At 35.8% G+C, this 15,582-nt stretch overlaps 1 protein-coding gene across 2 annotated transcripts in view; it reads left to right on the top strand.

Moving 5' to 3' along the window:
- Nucleotides 1-15,582, top strand: part of LOC127856627 (uncharacterized) — a 146,005-nt gene that overhangs the window by 42,107 nt on the left and 88,316 nt on the right. For both annotated transcript variants that reach the window (XM_052392946.1, XM_052392947.1), the window contains exons 7-13: nucleotides 913-997; nucleotides 1,288-1,333; nucleotides 8,176-8,256; nucleotides 8,667-8,776; nucleotides 9,316-9,506; nucleotides 10,237-10,518; nucleotides 11,488-11,636. In XM_052392946.1, the coding sequence (XP_052248906.1) occupies nucleotides 913-997; nucleotides 1,288-1,333; nucleotides 8,176-8,256; nucleotides 8,667-8,776; nucleotides 9,316-9,506; nucleotides 10,237-10,518; nucleotides 11,488-11,636 (944 nt within the window). The remainder of the gene's footprint in view (nucleotides 1-912; nucleotides 998-1,287; nucleotides 1,334-8,175; nucleotides 8,257-8,666; nucleotides 8,777-9,315; nucleotides 9,507-10,236; nucleotides 10,519-11,487; nucleotides 11,637-15,582) is intronic.

The following is a 15,582-nucleotide window of genomic DNA, read 5'->3' on the forward strand; positions in this document are numbered from 1 at the left end:
CGATCCACTCGAAGTATCAAGGCTATTGCTTTCAAACTTCAAATACTTACATGCTATCATGAGGTTACTGTACCTGGCAACTTGAATTTTACTTTGACCTTTGAATGACCTTGACTCTCAAGGTCAAATTATTAAATTTTGCTAAAATTGCCATAACTTCTTTATTTATGATTAGATTTGATTGATACTTTGATGAAACTACTCTTACCTGACATACCACAATAGACTTCACCCAAACCATCCCCCGTGCCCTCCCCCCCCTCCCCCCCTCCCCCCTCCCCCCCCCCTAATTTTTTTTTTTTTTTTTTTTTTATAAGATCATCTCACAAATGACCACCACACCCTCACACTATACCCCAACCCACCCCCCCACCCCCCCCCCCCAAATTTTTTTTTTGATTTTTTTTTTTTTTTTTTTTTTTTTTTTTTAAGATCATCCACAAATTATCACCCACAACCCTCACACTATAAACCCCCCCCCCCAACCACCAACCAAACCACCCCCCACCCCACACCCCCCCCCCCCCCCCCCCCACCCCGATTTTTTTTTTTTTTTTTTTTTTTTTTTCGCTTTTTTGGAAGATAATGTAATAAATGTCCACAACCCCACACTATACACCCCTCTTCACTCCACTCCTCCCTCCTTTGTGATTGAAAATGAGAGTCCCTTCACCTTTAAAAAGAAAATAGATGAGCGGTCTGCACCCGCAAGGCGGTGCTCTTGTTTAAATATGAGTTCTGATTCACACTTTTTCTTTTCCATATTTATTGTATCTTTGCATGTTTAGATGTTTTTTTTTCACCATGTTATAATGTACATTTCAGCTCTCAAATAGATGCTCAAAGTAAGTTAAATTGCATTTCATTTAATCTTTTAAGCAACAAATAATCATGTTAGGTTGTTAATTTCAGGTCACAAATTGGAAGGCCCTGTAAATGTGTTTCCATGGATACCAGATCGTCTGTCATCTACCTCATACCTAGCTAGGAAACTAAGGTAAAATCAAAGCACTGATTACACTGAAAGTCTGAGACGTGGCGTATTTGAGGTTATGAGAGAGTTTGGTATGAATGTTATAAAAAATATTTTTAGACATTTACATGTAAAGAAAAATATTATTTAAACTCGTGGGGGATAGACTGAATTTACCATGATGAAAGTCTGTCTGTCTGTCTGTTCATTGATTTTGTAGTCTAAATTCATGAAACACATGAAGTATATATTGTTTAAAATAGAAACCCATTTACTTTGTGAAAATTGCTATTTGAATTTTGCATTTTTTCCAGAGTTGAAGAATATTTCAAAAGAAAAACTCAACTTATTGCACAGAAGGTATGTACAAGTAATCAGACCACAATCTGCACCAGTATGCAGAGTACAGAAAATATTTGAGCCCTGTCATGCAAAAATGGGTCTTATGCAATAGGCATTTGCGCAGTCTGGTCATGAGCTATGCAGCTAATAAGACAACAAAACCTTGCCTGACTTAATAGTCACACTGTACACTGCGTCTGGAGCTACTTTGGCGGCATATGGTATTAGACACTTTTTCACATGGCGCATTTACATTTATAGTAATATTTTATGAAACAATCAATTGAATATCACGTAATAAATTGCAATATTCTATTTTTTCCTACAAACTACAGGGAAATCTTTGAAAGTGGTAATGACTACTGATGGCCACAGGATATACAATTTCATGAAATTTTAAAACACTCATGAAAATAAACTAAGTGCCCAGACCAAAACATTCAAATATAAATATTTTTTTCTGTATTGAAATATATTTCCCAATTTTTGAATAAACACTTGTAATTGACTAACACAAAACTTCAGATTGATTTGTTTTTAACCCTTTCCCACTTCGATATGTATTTTTATGCATTTGTAGTCCCTTAGAAAGTTAAATTTAATTAATTCTTACTAGATTCAAGTTTTAAGGGCTTCATTTCCTTTCCTAAGATACTGATGAGCAGCAACCAGCATTAAACCTGAACAGACTGCGAGTCACTCGCAGGCTGTTCTGGTTTTATGCTGTTTGCCCATTTTCGCGCCTCTTAGTGGGAAAGGGTTAAAGATACTGTTATTCTCGAAAATGGTTTCAAGTTTCCTATCCATTGTATTGGCCATATATGCTGATAAAAACATTTCAAGCAGTTTTGACACTATGATTCCATCATTAACCCTTTGCATGCTGGGAAATTTGTCGTCTGCAAAAATGTCGTCTGCTGAATTTCTAAAATTAGCATTTTCTTCGATTTTTTTTCAAAGAATACTATCAGAATAGCAAACAGTTTAGATCCTGATGAGACGCCACGTTCTGTGGCGTCTCATCTGGATCCAAACTGTTTGCAAAGGCCTTCAAAATTCGGTTCCAGCACTGAAAGGGTTAATCAAAACATTTTGTAAGAGCCTTTTTTGCCTTGTTTTCTCCCCAAAGGAGTTTGTTACTATTTTTCATGAATAAACATTCATAAAACATTTAATGCAAATCTAAGAGTTGTAAAACATTATTGATGTTAGGGGAATCATGATTTACGGATGCCAATTTAAATACCTCCTTCACGGTGAATAGCCACTTAAAGACAATAAGTGCAAAATTTATGACCAGTTCATTGATGATTTTCTTTCTGTAACTTATAAAGATCAGCGTGCCATAGTTTTAATGCAGGTGAAGACTATACATTTATAGGTTAATAAAACAAGATTTTGGTGAAAGATATAGGCATGGATATAAAGTCTGTTGAGCGAAATTCAATTCTATAATTTATTACATTTTTATTTTCTCCGTGAGAAAAATGACATTTTTATTTTTTCCATTACAGAAATGACATTTTTAAGCATCCATTTAAGCTGCTTTTGGTTTTTCAAATACTTGAAAATAATATATTGAGCAAGTGATTATAATTACCATCAGCTTCTGTCAAAGTTGTGCATTTGTAATAGCACATGAGATGAATTACCTTTAACAACAAATTTATCCTTAAATTTTGCAAGGTATGAGAAATTACCAGTATAAGTTCTTGTCTGTTTAACCCTTTTCCACTCAGAATCAAAGTGAAAATGGCTGTGTGCAAACAGCATAGAACCAGAACAGCCTGCGAGTAATTCACAGTCGACTCTGTTCAGGTTTTATGCTGTTTCCTGCTCATCAGTATATAAAGGGTGATTCAATGACACCTTTAAAACTTGAATCTAGTAAGAAAAGTCTTTAATTAAATTTAACTTTCTAAGGGACTACAAGTGTTTCAAAATACCTTTTTATGTGTTAAAGGGTTAAAGAAAGTCACCCAGTTGTAATGAACTCTTAATGTGCCATTATCATAATAGGAGTCTGATTGGATGACACATTTCTTATTGATACCTGATAGCATTTCTGAAAAAGTTTTAGTTTAAGGCCGATGGGGATCAGTCAAAACACAGTGAGTGTTCTGGTTATTGTAAAAAATTGAATAAGGTCCTATGGGTTGAAATCCATGTCAATAAATGGGGAATCTATGGATTTTATCAGAAGATGTGATACATGTGAGGAAAGACGGATTTACCAGATAATCTTGAATATTGATTGACAATTCAATCAATTAGGGCTTGCTTGATTTTTGAAAGGGCTGTTGTTTGTGATTGGTGATAAAAGTGTTTAACTTGTTGATGAAGGTATTTAAACTTGTGTTAACAGGGAAATAGATTGTAATATAATTTCTGGATTTATTATGAGGGAAATTTGAATCCATTTGCCTTTTCTTTTATACAAAATATGAAAAGAATCCTTTTAATTTTGAGATTTGTCGGATTTTTAATCATAATTTAAATTGCATACGATATACGACTGATAAATTACCGGTATAAAGAAAACAAAGCACAGTAATGGAAGTCTTTTTGAGGATTTTTTTTAATAGAGGGTAACCATTTGGAATATACATACTATTTTGTAGGTAAGCTGATTGCAGTAACTTAACATTGATAAGAGTTCAATCTTTAAAAGGGAGATAATCTTTGTTTGTATTAAAAATTACAACAAACAGTATTTTTCATACATTTTGCACTAGAATCTGTTGAGAGAGATGTATTCAAACCAAAATTTTACATGAAAATAATACATCAATGCACAGCTACATTTTATATGCATGCATGATGAGAGTCCTATGTAGCAATTATCTAATAAATATCAGAATGGTCGAAAATGAAATGACTTTTTTAATGAATCTAAGGCCACAACAAATTGATTACGTGTTCAATGGATTTCCCGCACCTAAAAATCTTAAAACCAAGAGAAAAAAAAAAAATATTTCTATTTTGCGCCCGCAGCAACAATTTGTGCTCCCCACATATTCGTTCATTGAATTGTTTAATTTAGCCAACGTATTTTACGATATAGACTGTTATAACGCTTTCCGATATTGATTGGTTTATGGTAAAAGAATGGCGGCGTACGTCTGCTTCGTTGTGTCCGCGAAAGATGTTAATGGCAACGTAATTTTTTCGCCAGTTGCAATCAATCATCGCATTACTGATGATTTCCGTGCTTTGTTCCTCGAAGCAGCATCTGCATCGGGATACGAAATATCACCAGAATGCGTCAATGCGGTAAAAATTTGTGGTAAACTAGGTGGTAGTGATAAAATAAAAATGTTGAACATCAACATGCAACTTAGTGTTAGTTTTTATGTCCCCCACTATAGTAGTGGGGGACATATTGTTTTTGCCCTGTCTGTTGGTCTGTTGGTTGGTTGGTCTGTTGGTTGGTTGGTTGGTTTGCGCCAACTTTAACATTTGCAATTACTTTTGCAATATTGAAGATAGCAACTTGATAATTGGCATGCATATGTATCTCATGGAGCTGCACATTTTGAGTGGTGAAAGGTCAAGGTCATCCTTCAAGGTCAAAGGTCAAATATATGGGTCAAAATCGCTCATTTAATGTACACTTTTGCAGTATTTCAATATTCAAGATAGCAACTTGATATTTGGCATGCATGTGTATCTCATGGAGCTGCACATTTTTAGTGGTGAAAGGTCAAGGTCATCCTTCAAGGTCAGATGTCAAATATATGTGGCCAAAATCGCTCATTTTATGATTACTTTTGCAATATTGAAGATAGCAACTTGATATTTGGCATGCATGTGTATCTCATGGAGCTGCACATTTTGAGTGGTGAAAGGTCAAGGTCAATGTCATCCTTCAAGGTCAGAGGTCAAATATATGTGGCCCAAATCGCTAATTTTATTAATACTTTTGCAATATTGAAGATAGCAACTTGATATTTGGCATGCATGTGTATCTCATGGAGCTGCACATTTTTAGTGGTGAAAGGTCAAGGTCATCCTTCAAGGTCAAATATATGGGTCAAAATTGCTCATGTAATGTCACTTCTGCAATATTGAAGCTAGCAATTTTATATTTGAAATGCATGTGTATCTCATGGAGCTGCACATTTTGAGTGGTGAAGGGTCAAGGTCATCCTACAAGGTCAAACGTCATATAGGGGGACATTGTGTTTCACAAACGCATCTTGTTTATCTTCCTGAAATTAAGCTTCTAGTGGCACTTGATTAAAGCTTCTCAAAGTTTTGTTTGGAAAAAATAGTGGAAATAAAAGTAGAACATGTTTTCTGTTTAATGAATTTTACAAGCACATCAGGTCGGTAAAAATGGAAATTTTTGTAAGCCTTATAAAAAACACTAGATTTTTGCTGTTGAAATAGTGAGAATAATGATGACTGTCAATTTTGTGAAAAAGGTCCATAACATTTCCTTTTCTTGCAGGAGGAATTATTGCAGAACATCAAGACATGCCAGTCCTATATATGTGGAGATCAGTTAGAAGATGCTCCTAACCTGTATGTTCGGAGATGCATGACCTGCAACTCTGAGGTGGAAACAGCTTATTACTAAAAAAAGTGTCGTCATTACCTACCGCCAGTGTGCATCCACCGTGGAACAGATTGTTAGATGACAACGATGCATATGTTGCAAATTTGTATTAAAAAATTTTCATAGTCAGACCAATGTGTGTGTCTTGTCGACATTCTGGAAAAAAGGCATAAACTTGGGGCGCCAAGAAGTTTGTTAAAAAGCAAGAAGTCAAGTGAACTCATTCATGTTTTCAACCATTCCTACTTTGTTTTGGTTTGAAAATGACACCAAAGCAAAATTATGTTCATATGATGTATTAGTGTTGACATGTTGTGATTGAAAATGAAAAATCATGGATTGGATTAAACAGCAAATGCTTTAACTTTAAAAATACAAGTGTTAAGTATTTACCAGTTTTACTTCTATTTCTAAAGATTTTATTTGTTTTGCCTTAAGATTTAAGCTGATTCTAGTCATTCGTGATTGCATGTTTCTTGGAAAAGTATGCTGTTTTTATCCTCCGCCATAGGCGGAGGGATATTGTTTTAGCGTTGTCCGTCCATCTGTCTGTCCGGCACTTTTGTGTCCGGAGCCATATCTTGGAAGTGCTTTGGCGGATTTCATTGAAACTTGGTATGAGTTTATATATGGATAAGAGGATGATGCACGTAGGCGTTGTCCATCTGTCCAGAAAACTTTTGTGTCCAGAAGTATATTGGCGGGGGATATCAATTCAAAAAATTTGCTTGTTAAAATTGATTTGATTAAAAAATTGTTCCCTCTTATGGTTGTACTTCTATTGTTATAAATATATATAATAGTACTAGTCATTATACTAGAATGTAAACTAGTCTTTTTTGGACTAAACTAGACCAATATATGTGCTATATTAAAATATAGTATCAATTTATATAAACAATATTTGTCTTTTTTATTTTTCGCTTTTCGCTCGTCTGCAATTAAAAAAAAAATGGAATAAGCATGTATTTATTTTTATTTCGCTCGCTCGCTGAATTTTTGGTTGGCTAAAATCTGTAGAACACATCATCAATTTGTTGTGGCCTAATAAGTAGTTACACATACAAAGAACATTGACTCCGTGCTCCAGCTTGGATTTGAAAAAGGCAGGATGCTCTTTGTCAAATGGGAACTTAAGCAAGCAAGATCATAACTGATCCTTATTGCATAATTGTTTCAATAAAGCATGTTTAATATAAACATTTCATATAACATGCATTTAAGTAAAAAACATTGTTTCTGCTGTAAATAAATAAGTTTTACTGTGAATTTAGTTTTTTTAACTTTAAATTAAATTTTCTGTATAACTATGCATCAGATCAAAGAAAGACAAGTGGGTGTCAGAGGGGGCAGTTTGGGACCTTTGGGGCCAGGGTGCTATGTCCTTCTATTTAAGCCTTGCTGGAGCACTGTTTGGGGACAGGGTGCTGTGTCCTTCTATTTGAGCCTTGCTGGAGCACTGTTTGGGGCCAGGGTGCTGTGTCCTTCTATTTAGGCCTTGCTGGAGCACTGTTTGGGGCCAGGGTGCTATGTCCTTCTATTTAAGCCTTGCTGGAGCACTGTTTGTACCTTTCTAGCATCAGATGGTTGGTCGTGTGTGTGGAGACCGTTGTTGTTTTTTCACACAATATGTTAATGATGCATGAACTTACCTTCTTAAATGTGTATGATTCTTATTTGCTAGGAAAGGAAATTTCCAGAGACTTGTAACTGGAATTTGATTACAGAAAGATACATAAAAACGATTTGACCTACAGTCATGATCTTATATGGTGGCCTTGGAAGAAATATATCATTTGTTAGGTCAATACATCAGAAATATATCATTTGTTAGGTCAATACATCAGAAGTCAAGGTCGCACTGCTGATGCTTATGCCATGACAATTGTTTCCAAACAATATCAAGAGAACACTTAAACCTTGGATCACATAAATGGTTTTATTGGTTTCATGAGTAAAGGAAGAGTACACTCACTTGTTAACTCTTTCAGTGCTGGAACTGAATTTTGAAGGCCTTTGCAAACAGTTTGGATCCAGATGAGATGCCACAGAATGTGGTGTCTCATCAGGATCCAAACTGTTTGCTATTCTGATAGTATTCTGAAAAAAATTAGAAGAAAATGCTTATTTTAGCAATTCAGCAGACGACAAATTTCCCAGCATGCAAAGGGTTAAAGCTGGGGTTTATCTTTTAAGAAACCAGCCTTCAAGGACATGCACATTTTTTAAGAGATTTGAAGTAATTTTTACAGATTATTTCCATATTAACACACATTAAATATCAATATTTCTTCTTCAGGAAAAAAGAAAGATTCAAATTGACAATGAAATCCAAAGATTAGACCTGCTGAAGAAAAGACTTGCATTACATAAAGAACTGGTTAGTTTTTTAAGCAAGTAATAGTTGTTTTCTTATGGTAAAATACAAAGTTATCACACTGAAAACTAACAATTTATCATCTATTTTATTATTTTAAAGCAAATTGGATTATTAGCTTTCATTTCATGTTAAGCTCAATATGCCAGCTGTCTATTAAATGTCTGATTGTTCTATATTTTATTGTATGTTTTCTCAGTTTGGTTCTAAAGGGTAGCTAAAAAGGATGTTGTGAAAGCACTGGCACAGAAACTGAACTGACATTATCATACCTTTAAAATATGAGATATTTTTACTCTTTTATTTGCATAATGAGTTTTGAATAGATATAAGTGTTGTAATGATAATAATTTATGTGACTGTTTTATGTGACTGTTTTATGTGACTGTTTTATGTGACTGTTTTGTGTTCAGTTCCAGTGTTCAAAGAAATTGCCAGGTCACTCGATTTCTGAAGAGGAATTCAATCTTTATCAAGAAAAGGAGAAGAACAACATAGACAAAGTTGAGGCAATCATTTACAGGTAATGGTACTTGATTGTTTACAGGTAACACACCTTTTTAATGCGCATTGAAGGATACTGAAAATGTTTCCCAAATAAAGTGATAATAGCTGACCGTTTAGAATTTCTACCATTATAGTCTGTTTCTGATTACCATAAACACTTAGAAATAAAAAAGCTCAAAACATAGCACAGACACTGTAAAATCATTAATATTTGTGGACTGGAATGTACTTTCTTAGTTTCTAAAAAAAAAATGTGGACAAGTAAGTTTGTGGTTTTCTGATTTTGGAGAAGAAAAAGAGGTATCTTTGTCGTTTATAATCCAATGTGTTTATGTTAAATTTGTGCATTAGTGTACTCATGAAATCAACGAAAATAAATGTCCCAATTATAATAATGATTTTACGGTATTAAAATTCACAAGTTTAAATATCCTGTTCAGACTAAAGAAGGATTTATGTTAAATGTGTGCATCATGAAATCAACGAAAATAAATGTCACACTTATAATAATGATTTCACGGTATTAAAATTCACAAGTTCAAATATCCTGTTCAGACTAAAGAAGGAACACGAGCGTATCCGCCAGGAGACAGTGCGCGCTATCTTGAGTGAGCAGGGTCCTCTACAGGAGGATGGTCACCATGTGAAACGGGACCAGGAGGAGCTGCGACAGAGGCTGATGACGTTTCACACGAAGGCCACCAAAGATCCTGACCCCTTTCATCAGCTGTATGAGTTACGCAGAGGTAGGATGAATCTCGCTTTTTGTTGCATTCAATCATGTGCATGTTGTGTTTGGGTAAACAAACGAAGTGAAACGCATATAATTTCAGTGGCTACTTTATTATCATTCAACAATAGAAGTGATCAATGCCTAACAACTAACTAACCAGATCAGAGGTCAACATGCAGTTATGAAGAACATGGGGCGGGGTGTTGCTACGCTTCATTTACAAGAAGGCGGGGCGTAGCGGCATAATCTCAATACACAACAGTGCATTAACAAGTATTTTAGACTGGCTGCGGAAAAATGGGGCGTTTATGCATGTGCATGTATGTAAAGTGTGCACAGGCTTGTCATGCAGCGGTGAAAATATATTCTTTGATTGTATTTTTTTGTTGTTTTGAAAGGAAGTTTTTTATCAACAAAAATCCAGTGGAGACAGAAAGTGCAATCTTTTATTAGCCTTCGCAGACTGCACAGGCTAATCTGGGAAGACATTTTTGGCTCATGCAATTTTCTCCATTTTTTCCAGTGTGAGACTCAAATTCTAAGTGTTATCATTGTTAAATTTCAGTATTACAATGAGCTTGGTCCAATTAGCTCAGTTGGTAGAACAGTGGACTATAAATCTGTGATATTTTGAAAGTTGAGAAGTGCTGACTTAAAATAAAGTATTCATAAACTGCTGAACAGTATTTGCCACTAACAGAGAAAGGAAGAAGTGAGGTATAATTTATTGCTTATATTTTCAGATCTTAGAAAACGCAGTACGCTGTCTGAAGACGAGGAACCAGCAGTGCATTTCCCATTTGTGTTCAACCCATTTCGACCTGAGGGTGCACAACCCTGTCTCTCTGGTCATACCATATTTGTCTCCCCTGATCCCAGCGTCCTGAACAACAACAACTCCCACAAGGAACTGCCCATTTTAGAGGATCTGTGCCATTTCGGAGACGGTTTCCTGGAGCGCTGGTCGTCCCCTGATGACGATACCTCGGGCATTGACTTCGACCCAATATTTATGTCTCTAAACGGTTGGTGATCAACTTTTTTTGTCATGCTTCATCATGAAAACGTAAGTTGTATTTGGCCAATGCATGGTCAGGCACAATAATAACAAATAATTCGCCCAATTGGTGCAAAAAGGTACCATGTGCCTTCTTGTTTCAATGTCACATGGTACCTTTTTGCACCAAGGGGGCAATATTAAGAAACATTAATGCTGTAGAGTTTTTTCAAGTAAACACATACATGAGGCTGTAATCAGCTTACAAATTAGGCCTATGCATGTGAATACAAATTTCACTTCATGATTATTATATTGAATTTCTGTATGGATGCAAAATAAAAGTCTTTTCTCCAATGGGCCAGAGCACTAGGCATTTATGTCTTTTTAGATTGGCAGCTATTCGTAGAGTGGCAATTGATAAATGCCCATTGTTATGGGAAAACTTTGCTGTATGCATGTGGGTAAAATGACATCCTAGATTAGCCTTGCAGTCTGCACAGGCTAATTAGGGACGACACTTTCCGCCTAATTGGTTTGGCGCTAAGAAGAAACTTCCTTTAAATGGAAAATACCATTAAAATGTGAAAGTGTTGTCTCTTATAAGTCTGTGTGGACTGCACAGACTTATCTGGGACAACACTTAACACATATGTATTAAGCCCAGTTTTCCCGAAACGAGGAAGTAATTTGGGGTTACAGACTTCATAGCATAGCCCACTTGGGGGATTCAACCAAATGAGTTTGGTTAAGCTGTGGAATTTTATAAAACAACAACAAAAAACAATGATAGTATAAATGTAATTTTTTTAGCTAACCTGTCTTTCATGGGAGAATTATGGATAGATGATGCATTTTGGCTCAATGATTTGATATTCCGTGAATGTAAGAGTTCTATCTGTGAAAATGTCATCCTTAATTTCAATTGGTTCATTTTTGGAATGATGCATTATCACCCATACTTACTTAACCAGTTTCTTAAAATGAAATTTTACAGTCCCCATGGATAACAATGCGTGGTCTGGACTAGAGTGGGTGAAGAAAGATGACCTTGACCCAGATATAGAGGTCATACACAAGAAACTGGTTGACCTTAAAGCTGAGATGCAAAAGTTGAATGGAGAAACCGGAGGCCAGCTACTGTTTGTAAGTTTTAATAGTTTTCTTTCATTTTTATGATTCTGTCTCAAGGTATGGTTTTTGGCTATTATAACGTTCATTGAATCTAGCGATTACTTTGCCACTTGCTGTTATTTTTGGGAATCTTGATGGTAATTTCTCTTTTTATGTTTCATGTTTTGTGTATGCCCCGACATCTTGATGCAGGAAATTTAGTAATTGTCCTCTCCTTTTGTTCCTCTGTCTCTCTGTGACATTTACAATAGATTGAACTGTTTTGTTAAGCGCCACAATAATTGCTACTTATCTGTGTTAATTACACAAAACTTGCTTATACATTTGTCCTATTCACACAGTCATATCTCTCAACCTAACTTTGACCTTAAGACTATTTTTGGACTTATATTAGCATGATTCGAATGGTAAACTAGATTTTACTTGTTCATCTAAGAGTCCCTATTTGACATGACTAGGTCTGGGAACTGATGTAACAGCTGTTGTTGCTAGCTGATGTAACAGCTGTTGTTGCTTGCTGATGTGACAGCTGTTGTTGCTTGCTGATGTGACAGCTGTTGTTGCTAGCTGATGTGACAGCTGTTGTTGCTAGCTGATGTAACAACTATTGTTGCTAACTGATATAACAGCTGTTGTTGCTAACTGATATAACAGCTGTTGTTGCTAACTGATCTAACAGCTGTTGTTGCTAACTGATATAACAGTTGTTGTTGCTAGCTGAAGTAACAGCTGTGTTGCTAGCTGATGTAACAGCTGTTGTTGCTAGCTGATGTAACAGCTGTTGTTGCTAGCTGATGTAACAGCTGTTGTAGCTAGCTGATGTAACAGCTGTTGTTGCTAGCTGATGTAATAGCTGTTGTTGCTAACTGATGTAACAGCTGTTGTTGCTAACTGATGTAACAGCTGTTGTTGCTAACTGATCTAACAGCTGTTGTTGCTAACTGATATAACAGCTGTTGTTGCTAGCTGAAGTAACAGCTGTTGTTGCTAGCTGATGTAACAGCTGTTGTTGCTAGATGATGTAACAGCTGTTGTTGCTAGCTGATGTAATAGCTGTTGTTGCTAACTGATGTAACAGCTGTTGTTGCTAGCTGAAGTAACAGCTGATGTTGCTAGCTGATGTATCAGCTGTTGTTGCTAGCTGATGTAACAGCTGTTGTTGCTAGCTTATGTAACAGCTGTTGTAGCTAGCTGAAGTAACAGCTGTTGTTGCTAGCTGATGTAACAGCTGTTGTTGCTAGATGATGTAACAGCTGTTGTTGCTAGCTGATGTAACAGCTGTTGTTGCTAACTGATGTAACAGCTGTTGTTGCTAGCTGAAGTAACAGCTGTTGTTGCTAGCTGATGTATCAGCTGTTGTTGCTAGCTGATGTAACAGCTGTTGTTGCTAGCTGATGTAACAGCTGTTGTTGCTAGCTGATGTAACAGCTGTTGTTGCTAGCTTATGTAACAGCTGTTGTTGCTAACTGATGTATCAGCTGCTGTTGCTAATTATCATTCCACATCCACCTTCATCATCCAACCTCACTTTTACCTTGAGCTTGATTTAACCATCACCCTCACAGAAGCAAAGTGAAAATGGCTATGTGCAAACAGCATAAAATCAGAACAGCCTGCAAGAAACTGGCAGTCTGTTCAGGTTGATTTTTTTTGCTGTTCATCAGTATCTAAAGGTTGGAAATTAAGCCTTTATAATTTGAATCTAGTAAGAAAGGTCTTATATTAAATTTAACTTTCTAAGGGACTACAAATGTGTCATAATATGAATCAAAGTGGTAAGGGTTAATTTGGACTTGGAATTATTCAAATGATCCATGTGTGACAGGTTAAGGGTGTTTTACGGTTTTGCTAAGTTCTAACATGGATTGATTCAGCTCTTGGATACTAACACGTTTGAATGGTTGCTTATAACCGTTCAATATCCACCAATATCACCATATCTGTGCTTATAAAGCATGTCATAGAAACACTATACATCATCAACCTGTGTCATATGTGTCTCTAAAATGCAGATTTTTTATTTTTTTTAAATTGCTTCTATCATGATGACCATAGTTTTCATGACAAATCCATTGAATTAGAATATTTGAACACTAACTACTGTATAAATTGGTCTATTACCGGACATTTTGGTCCCAGGTATTTTCATTTCATAAACTGCTCAGCAGTTGAATAATAAATGAAAACACATATGTCTATAGCAAATGCTTGTCTTTTCAATATTGAGTTCTCCTGTTTGTGCTGTTTCAAATTGTGCTTCATCATTCTGGTGTGATTTTTTAAAACAAAATGTGATTTATTATGCAATAAACACAGTCTAGATTATAATTGTTTTAATAGCAAAGGGAAACAACTTTTGCTCACAATTTATGGTGTTTATCAGAATAACTTCCCTGATTATACATTTGGTAACAATTTAACCTAATCTAGGTTACTAGTTACTGTGAAACCATTATTATTCGTCAGACATTAATTTTCGTCTTTTTCGTCCTTCGACCGATGGACGAATTCAAGATCCTAACGAACAATCATGTCCCATATTTGAAAGAAATAAGACTGAATTACCGTAGGCATGAGGCATTTAAATCCAGCGTAATCCACGCATATACACAGGGCTCGAAATTAACACTCGCACACTCGCAAAATGCGAGAAAAAAAGATTGCAAGGTAAGTTATAAGCCACTAGTATTTTTTGCAAGTAAAGAAATAGTGAAAAAAAACGAGTTATATTGCTAAACCGCATGAACGCTAAACCGTAGGTCAATTTTTTTAACGTCCGAAAACCCATATGCGGAAGCGCGCACCTTGTTTGTAGACCGGTATACTTATAGTACAGATACCTGGATGTTATTGATACAAAGAACATGAAACAGTCGACTATTCACACTCAAGTTAAATCCGGTTTTGACACAAAGGGGTGTACATTATACAGTGTACTGACAACTGACATTTCCTGTAAAACGCCAATGCAATAAGGCTGTATCGAATGCGTCGACTTCGTTTAGGTATAATAGTGTTGATTAGCGCTAATTGTAAACAACTTTATTACCCATTGTGTGTATTGTGTTTTTCACTGGTGTTGCAGATTATACAGCCAACACGCGGCGAATCCGGATTAAAGACAATACTATTAAACGCATTTAAAATATGACGATGTGTGATCAACACCTGACTGAAATATATTCTGCGCTTTTATTACAAATTAATAAAGAACATATTGATTTGTGTTGGTTGTCCGTGATTGTAATGGAAAAAGACCTATTGGTAATTGGCTTCGTTGTTTAAAACACTCGTTAACGGTATTCAGTCCCACTTATCCACTAATCATAACAAAGAATGTGTCAATGACATAAAATAATAGGGTATAGTTACTATCACCTAAAATAACAGACTTGTTAATTGGCATATGCCAAACAAGGCCCACCTCCTGCAAGTGACTACCAAGTGTCACCCCTCTTTCCCCAGCACGATTTTTTCGCAACCGTGTATTACATGTTTTACAAACATTACAAACGAATCGGACGCTTGTTTTTCAAAACCAGAAGTGCTGACGAAATAGTCATTTTTTTAAAAAGGACGAAATTTCATGCTGACGAAAATAAATGGTTTCACAGTATGCCTCCACGGTGTGGGAGAAATTAACCCTTTTATGCCTAGCGGACTCTCCCATCCTTCTAATTGGATCAATTTATTTCCAAAATAAGGGATTTGTAGTATAGTTATTTCTATATTTAGAATATTTCTTACAGAAATTCCTTTAAGCAAACAGCGCAGACGCTGATGAGACGCCGCATTATGCAGCGTCTCATCTGGGTCAACGCTGTTTTCCAAGGCCTTTTTTTTAGACGCTAGGCATAAATGGGTTAAGCATGGTACTGGTCACTCCGTCTGTTCATATATATCCTGCAGCTTATCAGAGCTCCAGATAAGGGTTGTATTTTCGTAATTACGAATTATT

The sequence above is a fragment of the Dreissena polymorpha genome, chromosome 13 (genome assembly GCF_020536995.1).
Source record: "Dreissena polymorpha isolate Duluth1 chromosome 13, UMN_Dpol_1.0, whole genome shotgun sequence".
NCBI lineage: Eukaryota > Metazoa > Mollusca > Bivalvia > Myida > Dreissenidae > Dreissena > Dreissena polymorpha.